The sequence below is a fragment of the Phoxinus phoxinus genome (assembly GCF_949152265.1).
Source record: "Phoxinus phoxinus genome assembly, chromosome: 1".
Lineage (NCBI taxonomy): Eukaryota > Metazoa > Chordata > Actinopteri > Cypriniformes > Leuciscidae > Phoxinus > Phoxinus phoxinus.
In genome coordinates, this window is record NC_136876.1 from 46,260,466 (window position 1) to 46,285,212 (window position 24,747).

At 44.4% G+C, this 24,747-nt stretch overlaps 5 protein-coding genes across 26 annotated transcripts; all 5 read left to right on the forward strand.

The window, feature by feature from the left end:
* Positions 1-602: 602 nt before the first annotated feature.
* Positions 603-2,476, forward strand: LOC307010288 (uncharacterized protein; the record flags this gene model as incomplete). Its single annotated transcript, XM_079634837.1, has 4 exons — positions 603-727; positions 989-1,126; positions 1,385-2,340; positions 2,453-2,476. Exons 2-4 carry the CDS (start codon positions 1,030-1,032, stop codon positions 2,474-2,476), a joined length of 1,077 nt encoding a protein of 358 aa, XP_079490963.1. The 5' UTR covers positions 603-727; positions 989-1,029.
* LOC306995484 (uncharacterized protein) lies at positions 2,309-7,875 on the forward strand. 8 transcript variants are annotated; one of them, XM_079607138.1, is made up of 6 exons: positions 4,685-4,921; positions 5,722-5,853; positions 6,119-6,259; positions 6,518-6,624; positions 6,670-7,527; positions 7,595-7,850. In XM_079607138.1, exons 1-6 carry the CDS (start codon positions 4,837-4,839, stop codon positions 7,595-7,597), a joined length of 1,326 nt encoding a protein of 441 aa, XP_079463264.1. In that variant the 5' UTR covers positions 4,685-4,836; the 3' UTR covers positions 7,598-7,850. The 8 variants fall into 8 exon arrangements, with proteins under 8 accessions (XP_079463261.1, XP_079463257.1, XP_079463263.1 ...); XM_079607136.1 differs by having other exon boundaries at positions 6,670-7,209; positions 7,270-7,842; XM_079607135.1 differs by lacking the exon at positions 4,685-4,921 and adding an exon at positions 2,309-2,615 and having other exon boundaries at positions 6,518-7,209; positions 7,270-7,848.
* A 1,853-nt stretch (positions 7,876-9,728) lies between these two features.
* LOC306995523 (uncharacterized protein) lies at positions 9,729-13,327 on the forward strand. Of its 7 annotated transcripts, XM_079607203.1 has the most exons (6): positions 9,783-10,072; positions 10,873-11,004; positions 11,270-11,410; positions 11,669-11,775; positions 11,821-12,678; positions 12,746-13,001. In XM_079607203.1, the coding sequence occupies exons 1-6, from the start codon at positions 9,988-9,990 to the stop codon at positions 12,746-12,748; spliced, it is 1,326 nt and encodes a 441-aa protein (XP_079463329.1). In that variant the 5' UTR covers positions 9,783-9,987; the 3' UTR covers positions 12,749-13,001. The 7 variants fall into 7 exon arrangements, with proteins under 7 accessions (XP_079463325.1, XP_079463324.1, XP_079463329.1 ...); XM_079607199.1 differs by having other exon boundaries at positions 9,729-10,072; positions 11,821-13,000; XM_079607202.1 differs by having other exon boundaries at positions 11,669-12,678.
* A 1,552-nt stretch (positions 13,328-14,879) lies between these two features.
* LOC306995554 (uncharacterized protein) lies at positions 14,880-18,478 on the forward strand. Of its 7 annotated transcripts, none has more exons than XM_079607270.1 (6): positions 14,934-15,223; positions 16,024-16,155; positions 16,421-16,561; positions 16,820-16,926; positions 16,972-17,829; positions 17,897-18,152. In XM_079607270.1, exons 1-6 carry the CDS (start codon positions 15,139-15,141, stop codon positions 17,897-17,899), a joined length of 1,326 nt encoding a protein of 441 aa, XP_079463396.1. In that variant the 5' UTR covers positions 14,934-15,138; the 3' UTR covers positions 17,900-18,152. The 7 variants fall into 7 exon arrangements, with proteins under 7 accessions (XP_079463391.1, XP_079463390.1, XP_079463396.1 ...); XM_079607268.1 differs by having other exon boundaries at positions 16,972-17,511; positions 17,572-18,151; XM_079607265.1 differs by having other exon boundaries at positions 14,880-15,223; positions 16,972-18,151.
* Positions 18,479-20,067: 1,589 nt separating this feature from the next.
* LOC306995581 (uncharacterized protein) lies at positions 20,068-23,342 on the forward strand. 3 transcript variants are annotated; one of them, XM_079607332.1, is made up of 6 exons: positions 20,091-20,374; positions 21,175-21,306; positions 21,572-21,712; positions 21,971-22,077; positions 22,123-22,947; positions 22,994-23,268. In XM_079607332.1, exons 1-6 carry the CDS (start codon positions 20,290-20,292, stop codon positions 23,015-23,017), a joined length of 1,314 nt encoding a protein of 437 aa, XP_079463458.1. In that variant the 5' UTR covers positions 20,091-20,289; the 3' UTR covers positions 23,018-23,268. The 3 variants fall into 3 exon arrangements, with proteins under 3 accessions (XP_079463457.1, XP_079463456.1, XP_079463458.1); XM_079607331.1 differs by having other exon boundaries at positions 20,068-20,374; positions 22,123-23,342; XM_079607330.1 differs by having other exon boundaries at positions 20,070-20,374; positions 21,971-23,269.
* Positions 23,343-24,747: the final 1,405 nt, after the last annotated feature.

Here is a 24,747-nt window from a genome sequence, read left to right on the forward strand (position 1 = left end):
CTGTGTCAGCTGTGTTGTGTGTTTACCTGTGTCAGCCGTGTTGTGTGTTTATCTGTGTCATCTGTGTCGTGTATTTACCTGTGTCCGCTGTGTTGTCGATGCCTCGAGAGAAAAGAAGTGCAGAACGCGAAAGCACCAAAGTGACTGAAGGATTGGCGTAAAAAATATAATATTGGGAGGTAATTCTAACCGATAACTCTGCGTTGTGTATTTGTAGTGTGTTTCTATGTTTGCTTTGTTTTCTGTTGAGTAGCCTACTAAAATGCCTAAAAGGTTAATTAGGGTGGTCATGGGGATGGCATAATTTGTGAAGATGTACACCAGTAAATTTGTATACAACATAATTAACTGATGTCCATGTTTTCTATCAGCATTGCACTATTACTCACTCTACTATAGTGGGGTAGGTTGTAACGGCACTCTCAGTCTTTGAAACTGATTGATGCAGTTTAGTGAAAAATGGTAGATTTCTAAGCTACTTTGCAATATTCACACATTTATCTGCTTCAATTCAAAGTTTGAGACACATTTCTAAAGCTGAATCAAACTATTACAGCACTTCCTGGTCTACCCTAATGATCCTCTTGAATCCTATTCTGTAGTGTCCGGCGATGCTGACGGTCGAGCCGTCCCGTTGAGGATGCACTTCTGATAGAGACTGCTCTGGAGGACACAAATGCTGTCAATTTCCCTGTGGGCCCGTGTGTGTGCCGCCTGTTTTCAAGGAGTTTGAATTAATGATAGAGGCTATCTGTCTTCCAAAAACACTGAAAAAAAAATTTCACTCAGAAATTGCTAGTAAGATTCACAAATAATTGCAAAGAAACCGCAAGCAACGCATTGAACTAAACGTGGAACTATGAAGTATATAGACTGAATATTCCGGTAAAACCTCCTACTATCATCTTATGACAACATTGTTTTTCATACAGTGAATGAGACATTCAGTATTCAGTGATGTGGTTTCTGTCATGTGTCTGCATAACAGCAAAGCCAGGAGAGTGTCCAAGCACAAATTTTGGAGAAGGAATGTGTACCGAGTTTTGTTACTATGACAGTGACTGTCCGAACAATGAGAAATGCTGCAGCAATGGATGTGAACATCAGTGTATGGCTCCATTTGCAGGTATTTGTTATGTTATTATATTAGTGTTTGGGTCAGCTTCCTCGTTATTTCTGTTTGTCTTGTTTTCTAATAAATCTTTCTCAATGTAAAAAGTATTCAGCCAATAGCATGGTTTTAAGCACAGGGTGGCTTTACAAAATTGACAGATGATGATAATAACTTATAAAGAGTAAAACTTGCTATTTGGGTTTTGTGCTGTATCTGAGACTGAATGACGGAAAATGGACTGACTAAAGTTGACTATCTGTATCCATCCAGTGAAGCCTGCAGCCGGACCTCCGAAGCCTCCAGTGAAGCCTGCAGCCGGACCCCCGAAGCCTGCAGCCGAACCCCAGAAGCCTCCAGTGAAGCCTGCAGCCGGACCTCTGAAGCCTCCAGTGAAGCCTGCAGCCGGACCCCCAAAGCCTGCAGCCGAACCCCAGCAGCCCCCAGTGAAGCCTGCAGCCGAACCCCAGCAGCCCCCAGTGAAGCCTGCAGCCGAACCTCAGAAGCCTCCAGTGAAGCCTCCAGTGAAGCCTGCAGCCGAACCTCAGAAGCCTCCAGTGAAGCCTGCAACCGAACCTCAGAAGCCTCCAGTGAAGCCTCCAGCCGAACCTCAGAAGCCTCCAGTGAAGCCTCCAGTGAAGCCTTCCGTTGAACTGCCTGAGCCTGAACCGGAGCCTTCCGTTGAACTGCCTGAGCCTGAACCGGAGCCTTCCGTTGAACTGCCTGAGCCTGAACCGGAGCCTTCCGTCGAACTGCCTGAGCCTGAACCGGAGCCTTCCGACGAACTGCCTGAGCCTGAACCGGAGCCTTCCGACGAACTGCCGGAGCATGGGCCAGAGCCTTCCGTCGAACTGCCGGAGCATGGGCCGGAGCCTTCCACTGAACTGCCCGAGCCTTCCGTCGAACTTCCGGAGCATGGGCCGGAGCCTTCCACTGAACTGCCGGAGCCTTCAGATGAACTGCCAGAGCAGCCTGCAGCTGAACCTCCGATGAAGCCTGCAGCCGAACACCCAAAGCCTCCAGTGAAGCCTGCAGCCCAACTCCCGAAGCCTGCAGCCGAACGTCCAAAACCTCCAGTGAAGCCTGCAGCCGAATTCCCGAAGCCTCCAGTGAAGCCTGTAGCTGAATTCCCGAAGCCTCCAGTGAAGCCTGTAGCCGAATTCCCGAAGCCTGCAGCCGAATTCCCGAAGCCTCCAGTGAAGCCTGCAGCCGAACTTCCAAAACCACCAGTGAAGCCTGCAGCCGAATTCCCGAAGCCTCCAGTGAAGCCTGTAGCTGAATTCCCGAAGCCTCCAGTGAAGCCTGCAGTCGAATTCCCAAAACCTCCAGTGAGGCCTGCAGCTGAATTGCCCAAGCCTCCAGTGAGGCCTGCAGCTGAATTGCCCAAGCCTCCAGTGAGGCCTGCAGCTGAATTGCCCAAGCCTCCAGTGTGTGCTGAAAACTGTCACCAAACTCACCCTTATGGCCAATGTCCTGGCCATAAGTAATGTGGCTATGCATGCAGGTAACTGTGCTGATTTAACCATTGGATGTATGGTATATTTGCCCTGTTATAACCAAATAAATCTCAGACTTTTAAGACTACTTCCTCTTTTCTTTTTTTAAGTGGGAAAACAAAGTTGGTGTTTTTGGTATGCCAGTGTTAGTTTGGCTGTTCTCACATAATGGGTCATTGGAATTCGTGCTTTAGGAATGCACAAGACCCCCTACCCAAGACCCCCTACCCAAGACCCCCTACCCAAGACCCAAACACACGCAAAACAGTTTCAAAGAGGCTAGCAATAGCAAGCTAGGTTTGAACGTGTAATATCCCACCCTTCAAAGCCATGCCTCCTTCAAAACGCATGAATCCACAAAGCAGAGTCTGCAAAGTGTCACGAGACGATAGACTGTTAAGTTGCCTCTTGTCTCAAAACACATAACATTACAGCGATAATGAACGTAAACCACTTACAGTGCTCTAGTTGTACCATCTGACTGATGTAGATTAATTTCGCCGTTATTAGTGTTGACATGGAAAAGCATAAATCCAAGTCTGAATCCGAATGCAATGATTGGACGAACATATTTTTTTTAGTGGGTGGTTCTGAGAACTTTACAGAAGGTATGTTCTTAATTTTCAAACACTTCTAATATTGATTGCTATCAGGATGTGAAGAGTTTCAATCAGTATTGCCTATTGACCAATAGTCTTCTGCTGCATTCTGAAGCATTTGCTACAAAGCATAATAATCGCATATATTGGTTGTAGACATGATATAGAATTATGTAGTTGAACGATGTTTGATTATACGTCCGTCAAGAATTGTTTTGGGATGATTTTATGTATACAGCTAAGTACTTTATGGCCATGCACGCTTCAAAGAGATGAGCCTAGCTAAAGGAAGAACGTTGTCAACGTTAAGTAGTTTGGAAAAGACTGATTGGTTCAGAGATGGCACAGCTCAAGCCCGACCAAGATGACGGCAGAAGTTGTTTGATCCCAAGACAAAGATCTAAAACAGACCACCTTCTTAAGAACCTCTGAACGACCCCAGGGTTGAAATCTCTTAAAACCACAGAGACTGAGACTTTACATATCAAGATTTGTTCTACCCACTTAATTGATAGAAGTGCGAGTTTATTACGTAATATAGAAAATGTGTCTATTCCTTGAATAGTGAGGTCAAACAATACATTTACTGTAGAATCTAGGAAAAAATCTTACCGTGATTAAACCATAAAACCTCATAATTCGTGAAGAAAAACAATTTCTAAAGGTACAGTAGGCCCCCTAAACATTACATCGCTCACACCCAGGTTGCGATTTGCAGGGGGGGATGGGTTTAAGTTACGATCCTATTTCCAGTGGTCTTGATCCATGCACGGCTTTTCAAAATGTCACAAAGCGTTTTGTGATTGTTTTGCATGAGATATTGAAGTTTATAAATGCGTATTTTGGCCCGAGTGGGGCTACGAATTCTTCTAAAATCGGATGAACTGGAGCGCGTCACAGAAATGAACCAAAACTCTATAGGCTACTTGCCTCAGTCACGATGAGAAATATGTCTATAGAAAGCTTGAGTGAACAACTATTCTCTGATTATGTAATCCATATGAAACCATCCATCATTAAATTGTTTTTTATATAACCATGGCTGTGTATTCACTATAGTGGCTGGAAACATTGTTTTCATTCATAATTACTTGCATGGATTTGCATCGCAAATCAATCAGCAATTGAAAAATTCAGATTCAAATTCTAGACATGGCCCTCTGTCTGTGCTGTGTCTCTTGATGTTCAATGCAGATTTATGCCAGCCTCCAGTAGATATCCATTTCCTGGAGAGTTTAGGTGTAGGAGTTTAGTCATAATTACAACTTGTAACTTGTGGTAGAACTCCGACTTGTACCACGTGATCGCTTTACCACCTGACAGATTCATTGGACGTTGATAGTGTTGCCATAAAACGCTCAATCATCTCCTAATTACGGTAATTATCACGACATCCAACCCTAATCAAACACACCTGAACAAGCTAATCAAGGTCTTCAAGATTAGGCTATATTAGAAAGCTACAGGCAGGTGATTTTCAGTAGGGTTGGAGTTATTTGTTGTGGGACTTGGCTGATATTTTGATGCAGCAACAGGGTTTTTCTTTGTAGTTTTGTGTTCCTGGCTGTCCGCCCCTCCTGACTCACAAATTCAGCACATCTTCTGTTTTGAGAGATTGCAGGTCGAGAGGATGACCGCTCGAGTGTACTGCTCGTTTAGTGCTGTTTTATTGTGTCTGTCTGCATGTTTGAGCACAACAGACGCTGGAGTCGTAGGTGAGAAGTTCTTTTAGCTTCATTACACAGCCCGAAGAAGTGCATAAATAAAGGGCCTAACAAAGTTTGAATTTCGACACAGCTCAGCACGTAGGCTTACAAAAGTACAATACAGACGTCAAGTGGAATTTCAACTTTGTATGTTGGTTTAGTTTTGATAATAAGCTAAGTATAAATATGCAAACTGTCATAAGTTTATTCATTTTTTCATTGTGCAAGTAAAACCCATATAATCACTAATATAGGCATTTTTGTTTAATCTAAAACAAGAACATTAGTGGCTACAAAATTGTTACCAGATGGTTATCAATCCAGAGTTTAAACTTTTGCCTAAAGTTTTTTCGTTTAACAACTTCATAAGCCTACAATATAATATTGGGAGGTAATTCTAACCGATAACTCTGCGTTGTGTATATGTAGTGCGTTCCTATGTTTGCTTTGTTTTCTGTTGAGTAGCCTACTAAAATGCCTAAAAGGTTAATTAGGGTGGTCATGGGGATGGCATAATTTGTGAAGATGTACACCAGTAAATTTGTATACAACATAACTGATGTCCATGTTTTCTATCAGCATTGCACTATTACTCACTCTACTATAGTGGGGTAGGTTGTAACGGCACTCTCAGTCTTTGAAACTGATTGATGCAGTTTAGTGAAAATGGTAGATTTCTAAGCTACTTTGCAATATTCACACATTTATCTGCTTCAGTTCAAAGTTTGAGACACATTTCTAAAGCTGAATCAAACTATTACAGCACTTCCTGGTCTACCCTAATGATCCTCTTGAATCCTATTCTGTAGTGTCCGGTCAGTGTCCGGCGACGCTGACGGTCGAGCCGTCCCGTCGAGGATGCACTTCTGATAGAGGCTGCTCTGGAGGACACAAATGCTGTCAATTTCCCTGTGGGCCCGCGTGTGTGCCGCCTGTTTTCAGTGAGTTTGAATTAACGATGGAGGCTATCTGTCTTCCAAAAACACTGAAAAAATGTTTTCACTCAGAAATTGCTAGTAAGTTTCGCAAATAATTGCAAAGAAACCGCAAGCAACGCATTGAGCTAAACGTGAAACTATGAAGTATATAGACTGAATATTCCGGTAAAACCTCCTACTATCATCTTATGACAACATTGTTTTTCATACAGTGAATGAGACATTCAGTATTCAGTGATGTGGTTTCTGTCATGTGTCTGCATAACAGCAAAGCCAGGAGAGTGTCCAAGCACAAATTTTGGAGAAGGAGGAATGTGTACCGAGTTTTGTTACTATGACAGTGACTGTCCGAACAATGAGAAATGCTGCAGCAATGGATGTGGACATCAGTGTATGGCTCCATTTGCAGGTATTTGTTATGTTATTATATTAGTGTTTGGGTCAGCTTCCTCGTTATTTCCGTTTGTCTTGTTTTCTAATAAATCTTTCTCAATGTAAAAAGTATTCAGCCAATAGCATGGTTTCAAGCACAGAGTGGCTTTACAAAATTGACAGATGATGATTAAAATTTAAAAAGAGTAAAACTTGCTATTTGGGTTTTGTGCTGTATCTGAGACTGAATGCCGGTAAATGGACTGACTAAAGTTGACTATCTGTATCCATCCAGTGAAGCCTGCAGCCGGACCTCCGAAGCCTCCAGTGAAGCCTGCAGCCGGACCCCCGAAGCCTGCAGCCGAACCCCAGAAGCCTCCAGTGAAGCCTGCAGCCGGACCTGTGAAGCCTGCAGCCGGACCCCCAAAGCCTGCAGCCGAACCCCAGCAGCCCCCAGTGAAGCCTGCAGCCGAACCCCAGCAGCCCCCAGTGAAGCCTGCAGCCGAACCTCAGAAGCCTCCAGTGAAGCCTCCAGTGAAGCCTGCAGCCGAACCTCAGAAGCCTCCAGTGAAGCCTGCAACCGAACCTCAGAAGCCTCCAGTGAAGCCTCCAGCCGAACCTCAGAAGCCTCCAGTGAAGCCTTCCGTTGAACTGCCTGAGCCTGAACCGGAGCCTTCCGTTGAACTGCCTGAGCCTGAACCGGAGCCTTCCGTTGAACTGCCTGAGCCTGAACCGGAGCCTTCCGTCGAACTGCCTGAGCCTGAACCGGAGCCTTCCGACGAACTGCCTGAGCCTGAACCGGAGCCTTCCGACGAACTGCCGGAGCATGGGCCAGAGCCTTCCGTCGAACTGCCGGAGCATGGGCCGGAGCCTTCCACTGAACTGCCTGAGCCTTCCGTCGAACTTCCGGAGCATGGGCCGGAGCCTTCCACTGAACTGCCGGAGCCTTCCGATGAACTGCCAGAGCAGCCTGCAGCTGAACCTCCGGTGAAGCCTGCAGCCGAACACCCAAAGCCTCCAGTGAAGCCTGCAGCCGAACACCCGAAGCCTCCAGTGAAGCCTGCAGCCCAACCCCCGAAGCCTCCAGTGAAGCCTGCAGCCGAATTCCCGAAGCCTCCAGTGAAGCCTGTAGCTGAATTCCCGAAGCCTCCAGTGAAGCCTGTAGCCGAATTCCCGAAGCCTGCAGCCGAATTCCCGAAGCCTCCAGTGAAGCCTGCAGCCGAGCTTCCAAAACCACCAGTGAAGCCTGCAGCCGAATTCCCGAAGCCTCCAGTGAAGCCTGTAGCTGAATTCCCGAAGCCTCCAGTGAAGCCTGCAGCCGAATTCCCAAAACCTCCAGTGAGGCCTGCAGCTGAATTGCCCAAGCCTCCAGTGAGGCCTGCAGCTGAATTGCCCAAGCCTCCAGTGAGGCCTGCAGCTGAATTGCCCAAGCCTCCAGTGAGGCCTGCAGCTGAATTGCCCAAGCCTCCAGTGTGTGCTGAAAACTGTCACCAAACTCACCCTTATGGCCAATGTCCTGGCCATAAGTAATGTGGCTATGCATGCAGGTAACTGTGCTGATTTAACCATTGGATGTATGGTATATTTGCCCTGTTATAACCAAATAAATCTCAGACTTTTAAGACTACTTCCTCTTTTCTTTTTTTAAGTGGGAAAACAAAGTTGGTGTTTTTGGTATGCCAGTGTTAGTTTGGCTGTTCTCACATAATGGGTCATTGGAATTCGTGCTTTAGGAATGCACAAGTTCCCCTACCCAAGACCCCCTACCCAAAACCCCCTACCCAAGACCCAAACACACGCAAAACAGTTTCAAAGAGGCTAGCAATAGCAAGCTAGGTTTGAACGTGTAATATCCCACCCTTCAAAGCCATGCCTCCTTCAAAACGCATGAATCCACAAAGCAGAGTCTGCAAAGTGTCACGAGACGATAGACTGTTAAGTTGCCTCTTGTCTCAAAACACATAACATTACAGCGATAATGAACGTAAACCACTTACAGTGCTCTAGTTGTACCATCTGACTGATGTAGATTAATTTCGCCGTTATTAGTGTTGACATGGAAAAGCATAAATCCAAGTCTGAATCCGAATGCAATGATTGGACGAACATATTTTTTTAAGGGGTGGTTCTGAGAACTTTACAGAAGATATGTTCTTAATTTTCAAACACTTCTAATATTGATTGCTATCAGGATGTGAAGAGTTTCAATCAGTATTGCCTATTGACCAATAGTCTTCTTCTGCATTCTGAAGCATTTGCTACAAAGCATAATAATCACATATTGGTTGTAGACATGATATAGAATTATGTAGTTGAACGATGTTTGATTATACGTCCATCAAGAATTGTTTTGGGATGATTTTATGTATATAGCTAAGTACTTTATGGCCATGCACGCTTCAAAGAGATGAGCCTAGCTAAAGGAAGAACGTTGTCAACGTTAAGTAGTTTGGAAAAGACTGATTGGTTCAGAGATGGCACAGCTCAAGCCCGACCAAGATGACGGCAGAAGTTGTTTGATCCCAAGACAAAGATCTAAAACAGACCACCACCTTAAGAACCTCTGAACGACCCCAGGGTTGAAATCTCTTAAAACCACAGAGACTGAGACTTTACATATCAAGATTTGTTCTACCCACTTAATTGATAGAAGTGCGAGTTTATTACGTAATATAGAAAATGTGTCTATTCCTTGAATAGTGAGGTCAAACAATACATTTACTGTAGAATCTAGGAAAAAATCTGACCGTGATTAAACCATAAAACCTCATAATTCGTGAAGAAAAACAATTTCTAAAGGTACAGTAGGCCCCCTAAACATTACATCGCTCACACCCAGGTTGCGATTTGCAGGGGGGGATGGGTTTAAGTTACGATCCTATTTCCAGTGGTCTTGATCCATGCACGGCTTTTCAAAATGTCACAAAGCGTTTTGTGATTGTTTTGCATGAGATATTGAAGTTTATAAATGCGTATTTTGGCCCGAGTGGGGCTACGAATTCTTCTAAAATCGGATGAACTGGAGCGCGTCACAGAAATGAACCAAAACTCTATAGGCTACTTGCCTCAGTCACGATGAGAAATATGTCTATAGAAAGCTTGAGTGAACAACTATTCTCTGATTATGTAATCCATATGAAACCATCCATCATTAAATTGTTTTTTATATAACCATGGCTGTGTATTCACTATAGTGGCTGGAAACATTGTTTTCATTCATAATTACTTGCATGGATTTGCATCGCAAATCAATCAGCAATTGAAAAATTCAGATTCAAATTCTAGACATGGCCCTCTGTCTGTGCTGTGTCTCTTGATGTTCAATGCAGATTTATGCCAGCCTCCAGTAGATAACCATTTCCTGGAGAGTTTAGGTGTAGGAGTTTAGTCATAATTACAACTTGTAACTTGTGGTAGAACTCCGACTTGTACCACGTGATCGCTTTACCACCTGACAGATTCATTGGACGTTGATAGTGTTGCCATAAAACGCTCAATCATCTCCTAATTACGGTAATTATCACGACATCCAACCCTAATCAAACACACCTGAACAAGCTAATCAAGGTCTTCAAGATTAGGCTATATTAGAAAGCTACAGGCAGGTGATTTTCATTAGGGTTGGAGTTATTTGTTGTGGGACTTGGCTGATATTTTGATGCAGCAACAGGGTTTTTCTTTGTAGTTTTGTGTTCCTGGCTGTCCGCCCCTCCTGACTCACAAATTCAGCACATCTTCTGTTTTGAGAGATTGCAGGTCGAGAGGATGACCGCTCGAGTGTACTGCTCGTTTAGTGCTGTTTTATTGTGTCTGTCTGCATGTTTGAGCACAACAGACGCTGGAGTCGTAGGTGAGAAGTTCTTTTAGCTTCATTACACAGCCCGAAGAAGTGCATAAATAAAGGGCCTAACAAAGTTTGAATTTCGACACAGCTCAGCACGTAGGCTTACAAAAGTACAATACAGACGTCAAGTGGAATTTCAACTTTGTATGTTGGTTTAGTTTTGATAATAAGCTAAGTATAAATATGCAAACTGTCATAAGTTTATGCATTTTTTCATTGTGCAAGTAAAACCCATATAATCACTAATATAGGCATTTTTGTTTAATCTAAAACAAGAACATTAGTGGCTACAAAATTGTTACCAGATGGTTATCAATCCAGAGTTTAAACTTTTGCCTAAAGTTTTTTCGTTTAACAACTTCATAAGCCTACAATATAATATTGGGAGGTAATTCTAACCGATAACTCTGCGTTGTGTATATGTAGTGCGTTCCTATGTTTGCTTTGTTTTCTGTTGAGTAGCCTACTAAAATGCCTAAAAGGTTAATTAGGGTGGTCATGGGGATGGCATAATTTGTGAAGATGTACACCAGTAAATTTGTATACAACATAACTGATGTCCATGTTTTCTATCAGCATTGCACTATTACTCACTCTAGTATAGTGGGGTAGGTTGTAACGGCACTCTCAGTCTTTGAAACTGATTGATGCAGTTTAGTGAAAATGGTAGATTTCTAAGCTACTTTGCAATATTCACACATTTATCTGCTTCAGTTCAAAGTTTGAGACACATTTCTAAAGCTGAATCAAACTATTACAGCACTTCCTGGTCTACCCTAATGATCCTCTTGAATCCTATTCTGTAGTGTCCGGTCAGTGTCCGGCGACGCTGACGGTCGAGCCGTCCCGTCGAGGATGCACTTCTGATAGAGGCTGCTCTGGAGGACACAAATGCTGTCAATTTCCCTGTGGGCCCGCGTGTGTGCCGCCTGTTTTCAGTGAGTTTGAATTAACGATGGAGGCTATCTGTCTTCCAAAAACACTGAAAAAATGTTTTCACTCAGAAATTGCTAGTAAGTTTCGCAAATAATTGCAAAGAAACCGCAAGCAACGCATTGAGCTAAACGTGAAACTATGAAGTATATAGACTGAATATTCCGGTAAAACCTCCTACTATCATCTTATGACAACATTGTTTTTCATACAGTGAATGAGACATTCAGTATTCAGTGATGTGGTTTCTGTCATGTGTCTGCATAACAGCAAAGCCAGGAGAGTGTCCAAGCACAAATTTTGGAGAAGGAGGAATGTGTACCGAGTTTTGTTACTATGACAGTGACTGTCCGAACAATGAGAAATGCTGCAGCAATGGATGTGGACATCAGTGTATGGCTCCATTTGCAGGTATTTGTTATGTTATTATATTAGTGTTTGGGTCAGCTTCCTCGTTATTTCCGTTTGTCTTGTTTTCTAATAAATCTTTCTCAATGTAAAAAGTATTCAGCCAATAGCATGGTTTCAAGCACAGAGTGGCTTTACAAAATTGACAGATGATGATTAAAATTTAAAAAGAGTAAAACTTGCTATTTGGGTTTTGTGCTGTATCTGAGACTGAATGCCGGTAAATGGACTGACTAAAGTTGACTATCTGTATCCATCCAGTGAAGCCTGCAGCCGGACCTCCGAAGCCTCCAGTGAAGCCTGCAGCCGGACCCCCGAAGCCTGCAGCCGAACCCCAGAAGCCTCCAGTGAAGCCTGCAGCCGGACCTGTGAAGCCTGCAGCCGGACCCCCAAAGCCTGCAGCCGAACCCCAGCAGCCCCCAGTGAAGCCTGCAGCCGAACCCCAGCAGCCCCCAGTGAAGCCTGCAGCCGAACCTCAGAAGCCTCCAGTGAAGCCTCCAGTGAAGCCTGCAGCCGAACCTCAGAAGCCTCCAGTGAAGCCTGCAACCGAACCTCAGAAGCCTCCAGTGAAGCCTCCAGCCGAACCTCAGAAGCCTCCAGTGAAGCCTTCCGTTGAACTGCCTGAGCCTGAACCGGAGCCTTCCGTTGAACTGCCTGAGCCTGAACCGGAGCCTTCCGTTGAACTGCCTGAGCCTGAACCGGAGCCTTCCGTCGAACTGCCTGAGCCTGAACCGGAGCCTTCCGACGAACTGCCTGAGCCTGAACCGGAGCCTTCCGACGAACTGCCGGAGCATGGGCCAGAGCCTTCCGTCGAACTGCCGGAGCATGGGCCGGAGCCTTCCACTGAACTGCCTGAGCCTTCCGTCGAACTTCCGGAGCATGGGCCGGAGCCTTCCACTGAACTGCCGGAGCCTTCCGATGAACTGCCAGAGCAGCCTGCAGCTGAACCTCCGGTGAAGCCTGCAGCCGAACACCCAAAGCCTCCAGTGAAGCCTGCAGCCGAACACCCGAAGCCTCCAGTGAAGCCTGCAGCCCAACCCCCGAAGCCTCCAGTGAAGCCTGCAGCCGAATTCCCGAAGCCTCCAGTGAAGCCTGTAGCTGAATTCCCGAAGCCTCCAGTGAAGCCTGTAGCCGAATTCCCGAAGCCTGCAGCCGAATTCCCGAAGCCTCCAGTGAAGCCTGCAGCCGAGCTTCCAAAACCACCAGTGAAGCCTGCAGCCGAATTCCCGAAGCCTCCAGTGAAGCCTGTAGCTGAATTCCCGAAGCCTCCAGTGAAGCCTGCAGCCGAATTCCCAAAACCTCCAGTGAGGCCTGCAGCTGAATTGCCCAAGCCTCCAGTGAGGCCTGCAGCTGAATTGCCCAAGCCTCCAGTGAGGCCTGCAGCTGAATTGCCCAAGCCTCCAGTGAGGCCTGCAGCTGAATTGCCCAAGCCTCCAGTGTGTGCTGAAAACTGTCACCAAACTCACCCTTATGGCCAATGTCCTGGCCATAAGTAATGTGGCTATGCATGCAGGTAACTGTGCTGATTTAACCATTGGATGTATGGTATATTTGCCCTGTTATAACCAAATAAATCTCAGACTTTTAAGACTACTTCCTCTTTTCTTTTTTTAAGTGGGAAAACAAAGTTGGTGTTTTTGGTATGCCAGTGTTAGTTTGGCTGTTCTCACATAATGGGTCATTGGAATTCGTGCTTTAGGAATGCACAAGTTCCCCTACCCAAGACCCCCTACCCAAAACCCCCTACCCAAGACCCAAACACACGCAAAACAGTTTCAAAGAGGCTAGCAATAGCAAGCTAGGTTTGAACGTGTAATATCCCACCCTTCAAAGCCATGCCTCCTTCAAAACGCATGAATCCACAAAGCAGAGTCTGCAAAGTGTCACGAGACGATAGACTGTTAAGTTGCCTCTTGTCTCAAAACACATAACATTACAGCGATAATGAACGTAAACCACTTACAGTGCTCTAGTTGTACCATCTGACTGATGTAGATTAATTTCGCCGTTATTAGTGTTGACATGGAAAAGCATAAATCCAAGTCTGAATCCGAATGCAATGATTGGACGAACATATTTTTTTAAGGGGTGGTTCTGAGAACTTTACAGAAGATATGTTCTTAATTTTCAAACACTTCTAATATTGATTGCTATCAGGATGTGAAGAGTTTCAATCAGTATTGCCTATTGACCAATAGTCTTCTTCTGCATTCTGAAGCATTTGCTACAAAGCATAATAATCACATATTGGTTGTAGACATGATATAGAATTATGTAGTTGAACGATGTTTGATTATACGTCCGTCAAGAATTGTTTTGGGATGATTTTATGTATATAGCTAAGTACTTTATGGCCATGCACGCTTCAAAGAGATGAGCCTAGCTAAAGGAAGAACGTTGTCAACGTTAAGTAGTTTGGAAAAGACTGATTGGTTCAGAGATGGCACAGCTCGAGCCCGACCAAGATGACGGCAGAAGTTGTTTGATCCCAAGACAAAGATCTAAAACAGACCACCACCTTAAGAACCTCTGAACGACCCCAGGGTTGAAATCTCTTAAAACCACAGAGACTGAGACTTTACATATCAAGATTTGTTCTACCCACTTAATTGATAGAAGTGCGAGTTTATTACGTAATATAGAAAATGTGTCTATTCCTTGAATAGTGAGGTCAAACAATACATTTACTGTAGAATCTAGGAAAAAATCTGACCGTGATTAAACCATAAAACCTCATAATTCGTGAAGAAAAACAATTTCTAAAGGTACAGTAGGCCCCCTAAACATTACATCGCTCACACCCAGGTTGCGATTTGCAGGGGGGGATGGGTTTAAGTTACGATCCTATTTCCAGTGGTCTTGATCCATGCACGGCTTTTCAAAATGTCACAAAGCGTTTTGTGATTGTTTTGCATGAGATATTGAAGTTTATAAATGCGTATTTTGGCCCGAGTGGGGCTACGAATTCTTCTAAAATCGGATGAACTGGAGCGCGTCACAGAAATGAACCAAAACTCTATAGGCTACTTGCCTCAGTCACGATGAGAAATATGTCTATAGAAAGCTTGAGTGAACAACTATTCTCTGATTATGTAATCCATATGAAACCATCCATCATTAAATTGTTTTTTATATAACCATGGCTGTGTATTCACTATAGTGGCTGGAAACATTGTTTTCATTCATAATTACTTGCATGGATTTGCATCGCAAATCAATCAGCAATTGAAAAATTCAGATTCAAATTCTAGACATGGCCCTCTGTCTGTGCTGTGTCTCTTGATGTTCAATGCAGATTTATGCCAGCCTCCAGTAGATAACCATTTCCTGGAGAGTTTAGGTGTAGGAGTTTAGTCATAATTACAACTTGTAACTTGTGGTAGAACTCCGACTTGTACCACGTGATCGCTTTACCACCTGACAGATTCATTGGACGTTGATAGTGTTGCCATAAAACGCTCAATCATCTCCTAATTACGGTAATTATCACGACATCCAACCCTAATCAAACACACCTGAACAAGCTAATCAAGGTCTTCAAGATTAGGCTATATTAGAAAGCTACAGGCAGGTGATTTTCATTAGGGTTGGAGTTATTTGTTGTGGGACTTGGCTGATATTTTGATGCAGCAACAGGGTTTTTCTTTGTAGTTTTGTGTTCCTGGCTGTCCGCCCCTCCTGACTCACAAATTCAGCACATCTTCTGTTTTGAGAGATTGCAGGTCGAGAGGATGACCGCTCGAGTGTACTGCTCGTTTAGTGCTGTTTTATTGTGTCTGTCTGCATGTTTGAGCACAACAGACGCTGGAGTCGTAGGTGAGAAGTTCTTTTAGCTTCATTACACAGCCCGAAGAAGTGCATAAATAAAGGGCCTAACAAAGTTTGAATTTCGACACAGCTCAGCACGTAGGCTTACAAAAGTACAATACAGACGTCAAGTGGAATTTCAACTTTGTATGTTGGTTTAGTTTTGATAATAAGCTAAGTATAAATATGCAAACTGTCATAAGTTTATGCATTTTTTCATTGTGCAAGTAAAACCCATATAATCACTAATATAGGCATTTTTGTTTAATCTAAAACAAGAACATTAGTGGCTACAAAATTGTTACCAGATGGTTATCAATCCAGAGTTTAAACTTTTGCCTAAAGTTTTTTCGTTTAACAACTTCATAAGCCTACAATATAATATTGGGAGGTAATTCTAACCGATAACTCTGCGTTGTGTATATGTAGTGCGTTCCTATGTTTGCTTTGTTTTCTGTTGAGTAGCCTACTAAAATGCCTAAAAGGTTAATTAGGGTGGTCATGGGGATGGCATAATTTGTGAAGATGTACACCAGTAAATTTGTATACAACATAACTGATGTCCATGTTTTCTATCAGCATTGCACTATTACTCACTCTAGTATAGTGGGGTAGGTTGTAACGGCACTCTCAGTCTTTGAAACTGATTGATGCAGTTTAGTGAAAATGGTAGATTTCTAAGCTACTTTGCAATATTCACACATTTATCTGCTTCAGTTCAAAGTTTGAGACACATTTCTAAAGCTGAATCAAACTATTACAGCACTTCCTGGTCTACCCTAATGATCCTCTTGAATCCTATTCTGTAGTGTCCGGTCAGTGTCCGGCGACGCTGACGGTCGAGCCGTCCCGTCGAGGATGCACTTCTGATAGAGGCTGCTCTGGAGGACACAAATGCTGTCAATTTCCCTGTGGGCCCGCGTGTGTGCCGCCTGTTTTCAGTGAGTTTGAATTAACGATGGAGGCTATCTGTCTTCCAAAAACACTGAAAAAATGTTTTCACTCAGAAATTGCTAGTAAGTTTCGCAAATAATTGCAAAGAAACCGCAAGCAACGCATTGAGCTAAACGTGAAACTATGAAGTATATAGACTGAATATTCCGGTAAAACCTCCTACTATCATCTTATGACAACATTGTTTTTCATACAGTGAATGAGACATTCAGTATTCAGTGATGTGGTTTCTGTCATGTGTCTGCATAACAGCAAAGCCAGGAGAGTGTCCAAGCACAAATTTTGGAGAAGGAGGAATGTGTACCGAGTTTTGTTACTATGACAGTGACTGTCCGAACAATGAGAAATGCTGCAGCAATGGATGTGGACATCAGTGTATGGCTCCATTTGCAGGTATTTGTTATGTTATTATATTAGTGTTTGGGTCAGCTTCCTCGTTATTTCCGTTTGTCTTGTTTTCTAATAAATCTTTCTCAATGTAAAAAGTATTCAGCCAATAGCATGGTTTCAAGCACAGAGTGGCTTTACAAAATTGACAGATGATGATTAAAATTTAAAAAGAGTAAAACTTGCTATTTGGGTTTTGTGCTGTATCTGAGACTGAATGCCGGTAAATGGACTGACTAAAGTTGACTATCTGTATCCATCCAGTGAAGCCTGCAGCCGGACCTCCGAAGCCTCCAGTGAAGCCTGCAGCCGGACCCCCGAAGCCTGCAGCCGAACCCCAGAAGCCTCCAGTGAAGCCTGCAGCCGGACCTGTGAAGCCTGCAGCCGGACCCCCAAAGCCTGCAGCCGAACCCCAGCAGCCCCCAGTGAAGCCTGCAGCCGAACCCCAGCAGCCCCCAGTGAAGCCTGCAGCCGAACCTCAGAAGCCTCCAGTGAAGCCTCCAGTGAAGCCTGCAGCCGAACCTCAGAAGCCTCCAGTGAAGCCTGCAACCGAACCTCAGAAGCCTCCAGTGAAGCCTCCAGCCGAACCTCAGAAGCCTCCAGTGAAGCCTTCCGTTGAACTGCCTGAGCCTGAACCGGAGCCTTCCGTTGAACTGCCTGAGCCTGAACCGGAGCCTTCCGTTGAACTGCCTGAGCCTGAACCGGAGCCTTCCGTCGAACTGCCTGAGCCTGAACCGGAGCCTTCCGACGAACTGCCTGAGCCTGAACCGGAGCCTTCCGACGAACTGCCGGAGCATGGGCCAGAGCCTTCCGTCGAACTGCCGGAGCATGGGCCGGAGCCTTCCACTGAACTGCCTGAGCCTTCCGTCGAACTTCCGGAGCATGGGCCGGAGCCTTCCACTGAACTGCCGGAGCCTTCCGATGAACTGCCAGAGCAGCCTGCAGCTGAACCTCCGGTGAAGCCTGCAGCCGAACACCCAAAGCCTCCAGTGAAGCCTGCAGCCGAACACCCGAAGCCTCCAGTGAAGCCTGCAGCCCAACCCCCGAAGCCTCCAGTGAAGCCTGCAGCCGAATTCCCGAAGCCTCCAGTGAAGCCTGTAGCTGAATTCCCGAAGCCTCCAGTGAAGCCTGTAGCCGAATTCCCGAAGCCTGCAGCCGAATTCCCGAAGCCTCCAGTGAAGCCTGCAGCCGAGCTTCCAAAACCACCAGTGAAGCCTGCAGCCGAATTCCCGAAGCCTCCAGTGAAGCCTGTAGCTGAATTCCCGAAGCCTCCAGTGAAGCCTGCAGCCGAATTCCCAAAACCTCCAGTGAGGCCTGCAGCTGAATTGCCCAAGCCTCCAGTGAGGCCTGCAGCTGAATTGCCCAAGCCTCCAGTGAGGCCTGCAGCTGAATTGCCCAAGCCTCCAGTGAGGCCTGCAGCTGAATTGCCCAAGCCTCCAGTGTGTGCTGAAAACTGTCACCAAACTCACCCTTATGGCCAATGTCCTGGCCATAAGTAATGTGGCTATGCATGCAGGTAACTGTGCTGATTTAACCATTGGATGTATGGTATATTTGCCCTGTTATAACCAAATAAATCTCAGACTTTTAAGACTACTTCCTCTTTTCTTTTTTTAAGTGGGAAAACAAAGTTGGTGTTTTTGGTATGCCAGTGTTAGTTTGGCTGTTCTCACATAATGGGTCATTGGAATTCGTGCTTTAGGAATGCACAAGTTCCCCTACCCAAGACCCCCTACCCAAAACCCCCTACCCAAGACCCAAACACACGCAAAACAGTTTCAAAGAGGCTAGCAATAGCAAGCTAGGTTTGAACGTGTAATATCCCACCCTTCAAAGCCATGCCTCCTTCAAAACGCATGAATCCACAAAGCAGAGTCTGCAAAGTGTCACGAGACGATAGACTGTTAAGTTGCCTCTTGTCTCAAAACACATAACATTACAGCGATAATGAACGTAAACCACTTACAGTGCTCTAGTTGTACCATCTGACTGATGTAGATTAATTTCGCCGTTATTAGTGTTGACATGGAAAAGCATAAATCCAAGTCTGAATCCGAATGCAATGATTGGACGAACATATTTTTTTAAGGGGTGGTTCTGAGAACTTTACAGAAGATATGTTCTTAATTTTCAAACACTTCTAATATTGATTGCTATCAGGATGTGAAGAGTTTCAATCAGTATTGCCTATTGACCAATAGTCTTCTTCTGCATTCTGAAGCATTTGCTACAAAGCATAATAATCACATATTGGTTGTAGACATGATATAGAATTATGTAGTTGAACGATGTTTGATTATACGTCTGTCAAGAATTGTTTTGGGATGATTTTATGTATATAGCTAAGTACTTTATGGCCATGCACGCTTCAAAGAGATGAGCCTAGCTAAAGGAAGAACGTTGTCAACGTTAAGTAGTTTGGAAAAGACTGATTGGTTCAGAGATGGCACAGCTCAAGCCCGACCAAGATGACGGCAGAAGTTGTTTGATCCCAAGACAAAGATCTAAAACAGACCACCTTCATAAGAACCTCTGAACGACCCCAGGGTTGAAATCTCTTAAAACCACAGAGACTGAGACTTTACATATCAAGATTTGTTCTACCCACTTAATTGATAGAAGTGCGAGTTTATTACGTAATATAGAAAATGTGTCTATTCCTTGAATAGTGAGGTCAAACAATACATTTACTGTAGAATCTAGGAAAAAATCTGACCGTGATTAAACCATAAAACCTCATAATTCGTGAAGAAAAACAATTTCTAAAGGTACAGTAGGCCCCCTAAACATTACATCGCTCACACCCAGGTTGCGATTTGCAGGGGGGGATGGGTTTAAGTTACGATCCTATTTCCAGTGGTCTTGATCCATGCATGGCTTTTCAAAATGTCACAAAGCGTTTTGTGATTGTTTTGCATGAGATATTGAAGTTTATAAATGCGTATTTTGGCCCGAGTGGGGCTACGAATTCTTCTAAAATCGGATGAACTGGAGCGCGTCACAGAAATGAACCAAAACTCTATAGGCTACTTGCCTCAGTCACAATGAGAAATATGTCTATAGAAAGCTTGAGTGAACAACTATTCTCTGATTATGTAATCCATATGAAACCATCCATCATTAAATTGTTTTTTATATAACCATGGCTGTGTATTCACTATAGTGGCTGGAAACATTGTTTTCATTCATAATTACTTGCATGGATTTGCATCGCAAATCAATCAGCAATTGAAAAATTCAGATTCAAATTCTAGACATGGCCCTCTGTCTGTGCTGTGTCTCTTGATGTTCAATGCAGATTTATGCCAGCCTCCAGTAGATATCCATTTCCTGGAGAGTTTAGGTGTAGGAGTTTAGTCATAATTACAACTTGTAACTTGTGGTAGAACTCCGACTTGTACCACGTGATCGCTTTACCACCTGACAGATTCATTGGACGTTGATAGTGTTGCCATAAAACGCTCAATCATCTCCTAATTACGGTAATTATCACGACATCCAACCCTAATCAAACACACCTGAACAAGCTAATCAAGGTCTTCAAGATTAGGCTATATTAGAAAGCTACAGGCAGGTGATTTTCATTAGGGTTGGAGTTATTTGTTGTGGGACTTGGCTGATATTTTGATGCAGCAACAGGGTTTTTCTTTGTAGTTTTGTGTTCCTGGCTGTCCACCCCTCCTGACTCACAAATTCAGCACATCTTCTGTTTTGAGAGATTGCAGGTCGAGAGGATGACCGCTCGAGTGTACTGCTCGTTTAGTGCTGTTTTATTGTGTCTGTCTGCATGTTTGAGCACAACAGACGCTGGAGTCGTAGGTGAGAAGTTCTTTTAGCTTCATTACACAGCCCGAAGAAGTGCATAAATAAAGGGCCTAACAAAGTTTGAATTTCGACACAGCTCAGCACGTAGGCTTACAAAAGTACAATACAGACGTCAAGTGGAATTTCAACTTTGTATGTTGGTTTAGTTTTGATAATAAGCTAAGTATAAATATGCAAACTGTCATAAGTTTATGCATTTTTTCATTGTGCAAGTAAAACCCATATAATCACTAATATAGGCATTTTTGTTTAATCTAAAACAAGAACATTAGTGGCTACAAAATTGTTACCAGATGGTTATCAATCCAGAGTTTAAACTTTTGCCTAAAGTTTTTTCGTTTAACAACTTCATAAGCCTACAATATAATATTGGGAGGTAATTCTAACCGATAACTCTGCGTTGTGTATATGTAGTGCGTTCCTATGTTTGCTTTGTTTTCTGTTGAGTAGCCTACTAAAATGCCTAAAAGGTTAATTAGGGTGGTCATGGGGATGGCATAATTTGTGAAGATGTACACCAGTAAATTTGTATACAACATAACTGATGTCCATGTTTTCTATCAGCATTGCACTATTACTCACTCTACTATAGTGGGGTAGGTTGTAACGGCACTCTCAGTCTTTGAAACTGATTGATGCAGTTTAGTGAAAATGGTAGATTTCTAAGCTACTTTGCAATATTCACACATTTATCTGCTTCAGTTCAAAGTTTGAGACGCATTTCTAAAGCTGAATCAAACTATTACAGCACTTCCCGGTCTACCCTAATGATCCTCTTGCATCCTATTCTGTAGTGTCCGGTCAGTGTCCGGCGACGCTGACGGTCGAGCCGTCCCGTCGAGGATGCACTTCTGATAGAGGCTGCTCTGGAGGACACAAATGCTGTCAATTTCCCTGTGGGCCCGCGTGTGTGCCGCCTGTTTTCAGTGAGTTTGAATTAACGATGGAGGCTATCTGTCTTCCAAAAACACTGAAAAAATGTTTTCACTCAGAAATTGCTAGTAAGTTTCACAAATAATTGCAAAGAAACCGCAAGCAACGCATTGAACTAAATGTGAAACTATGAAGTATATAGACTGAATATTCCGGTAAAACCTCCTACTATCATCTTATGACAACATTGTTTTTCATACAGTGAATGAGACATTCAGTATTCAGTGATGTGGTTTCTGTCATGTGTCTGCATAACAGCAAAGCCAGGAGAGTGTCCAAGCACAAATTTTGGAGAAGGAGGAATGTGTACCGAGTTTTGTTACTATGACAGTGACTGTCCGAACAATGAGAAATGCTGCAGCAATGGATGTGGACATCAGTGTATGGCTCCATTTGCAGGTATTTGTTATGTTATTATATTAGTGTTTGGGTCAGCTTCCTCGTTATTTCCGTTTGTCTTGTTTTCTAATAAATCTTTCTCAATGTAAAAAGTATTCAGCCAATAGCATGGTTTCAAGCACAGAGTGGCTTTACAAAATTGACAGATGATGATTAAAATTTAAAAAGAGTAAAACTTGCTATTTGGGTTTTGTGCTGTATCTGAGACTGAATGCCGGTAAATGGACTGACTAAAGTTGACTATCTGTATCCATCCAGTGAAGCCTGCAGCCGGACCTCCGAAGCCTCCAGTGAAGCCTGCAGCCGGACCCCCGAAGCCTGCAGCCGAACCCCAGAAGCCTCCAGTGAAGCCTGCAGCCGGACCTGTGAAGCCTGCAGCCGGACCCCCAAAGCCTGCAGCCGAACCCCAGCAGCCCCCAGTGAAGCCTGCAGCCGAACCCCAGCAGCCCCCAGTGAAGCCTGCAGCCGAACCTCAGAAGCCTCCAGTGAAGCCTCCAGTGAAGCCTGCAGCCGAACCTCAGAAGCCTCCAGTGAAGCCTGCAACCGAACCTCAGAAGCCTCCAGTGAAGCCTCCAGCCGAACCTCAGAAGCCTCCAGTGAAGCCTTCCGTTGAACTGCCTGAGCCTGAACCGGAGCCTTCCGTTGAACTGCCTGAGCCTGAACCGGAGCCTTCCGTCGAACTGCCTGAGCCTGAACCGGAGCCTTCCGACGAACTGCCTGAGCCTGAACCGGAGCCTTCCGACGAACTGCCGGAGCATGGGCCAGAGCCTTCCGTCGAACTGCCGGAGCATGGGCCGGAGCCTTCCACTGAACTGCCTGAGCCTTCCGTCGAACTTCCGGAGCATGGGCCGGAGCCTTCCACTGAACTGCCGGAGCCTTCCGATGAACTGCCAGAGCAGCCTGCAGCTGAACCTCCGGTGAAGCCTGCAGCCGAACACCCAAAGCCTCCAGTGAAGCCTGCAGCCGAACACCCGAAGCCTCCAGTGAAGCCTGCAGCCCAACCCCCGAAGCCTCCAGTGAAGCCTGCAGCCGAATTCCCGAAGCCTCCAGTGAAGCCTGTAGCTGAATTCCCGAAGCCTCCAGTGAAGCCTGTAGCCGAATTCCCGAAGCCTGCAGCCGAATTCCCGAAGCCTCCAGTGAAGCCTGCAGCCGAGCTTCCAAAACCACCAGTGAAGCCTGCAGCCGAATTCCCGAAGCCTCCAGTGAAGCCTGTAGCTGAATTCCCGAAGCCTCCAGTGAAGCCTGCAGCCGAATTCCCAAAACCTCCAGTGAGGCCTGCAGCTGAATTGCCCAAGCCTCCAGTGAGGCCTGCAGCTGAATTGCCCAAGCCTCCAGTGAGGCCTGCAGCTGAATTGCCCAAGCCTCCAGTGAGGCCTGCAGCTGAATTGCCCAAGCCTCCAGTGTGTGCTGAAAACTGTCACCAAACTCACCCTTATGGCCAATGTCCTGGCCATAAGTAATGTGGCTATGCATGCAGGTAACTGTGCTGATTTAACCATTGGATGTATGGTATATTTGCCCTGTTATAACCAAATAAATCTCAGACTTTTAAGACTACTTCCTCTTTTCTTTTTTTAAGTGGGAAAACAAAGTTGGTGTTTTTGGTATGCCAGTGTTAGTTTGGCTGTTCTCACATAATGGGTCATTGGAATTCGTGCTTTAGGAATGCACAAGTTCCCCTACCCAAGACCCCCTACCCAAAACCCCCTACCCAAGACCCAAACACACGCAAAACAGTTTCAAAGAGGCTAGCAATAGCAAGCTAGGTTTGAACGTGTAATATCCCACCCTTCAAAGCCATGCCTCCTTCAAAACGCATGAATCCACAAAGCAGAGTCTGCAAAGTGTCACGAGACGATAGACTGTTAAGTTGCCTCTTGTCTCAAAACACATAACATTACAGCGATAATGAACGTAAACCACTTACAGTGCTCTAGTTGTACCATCTGACTGATGTAGATTAATTTCGCCGTTATTAGTGTTGACATGGAAAAGCATAAATCCAAGTCTGAATCCGAATGCAATGATTGGACGAACATATTTTTTTAAGGGGTGGTTCTGAGAACTTTACAGAAGATATGTTCTTAATTTTCAAACACTTCTAATATTGATTGCTATCAGGATGTGAAGAGTTTCAATCAGTATTGCCTATTGACCAATAGTCTTCTTCTGCATTCTGAAGCATTTGCTACAAAGCATAATAATCACATATTGGTTGTAGACATGATATAGAATTATGTAGTTGAACGATGTTTGATTATACGTCCGTCAAGAATTGTTTTGGGATGATTTTATGTATATAGCTAAGTACTTTATGGCCATGCACGCTTCAAAGAGATGAGCCTAGCTAAAGGAAGAACGTTGTCAACGTTAAGTAGTTTGGAAAAGACTGATTGGTTCAGAGATGGCACAGCTCGAGCCCGACCAAGATGACGGCAGAAGTTGTTTGATCCCAAGACAAAGATCTAAAACAGACCACCACCTTAAGAACCTCTGAACGACCCCAGGGTTGAAATCTCTTAAAACCACAGAGACTGAGACTTTACATATCAAGATTTGTTCTACCCACTTAATTGATAGAAGTGCGAGTTTATTACGTAATATAGAAAATGTGTCTATTCCTTGAATAGTGAGGTCAAACAATACATTTACTGTAGAATCTAGGAAAAAATCTGACCGTGATTAAACCATAAAACCTCATAATTCGTGAAGAAAAACAATTTCTAAAGGTACAGTAGGCCCCCTAAACATTACATCGCTCACACCCAGGTTGCGATTTGCAGGGGGGGATGGGTTTAAGTTACGATCCTATTTCCAGTGGTCTTGATCCATGCACGGCTTTTCAAAATGTCACAAAGCGTTTTGTGATTGTTTTGCATGAGATATTGAAGTTTATAAATGCGTATTTTGGCCCGAGTGGGGCTACGAATTCTTCTAAAATCGGATGAACTGGAGCGCGTCACAGAAATGAACCAAAACTCTATAGGCTACTTGCCTCAGTCACGATGAGAAATATGTCTATAGAAAGCTTGAGT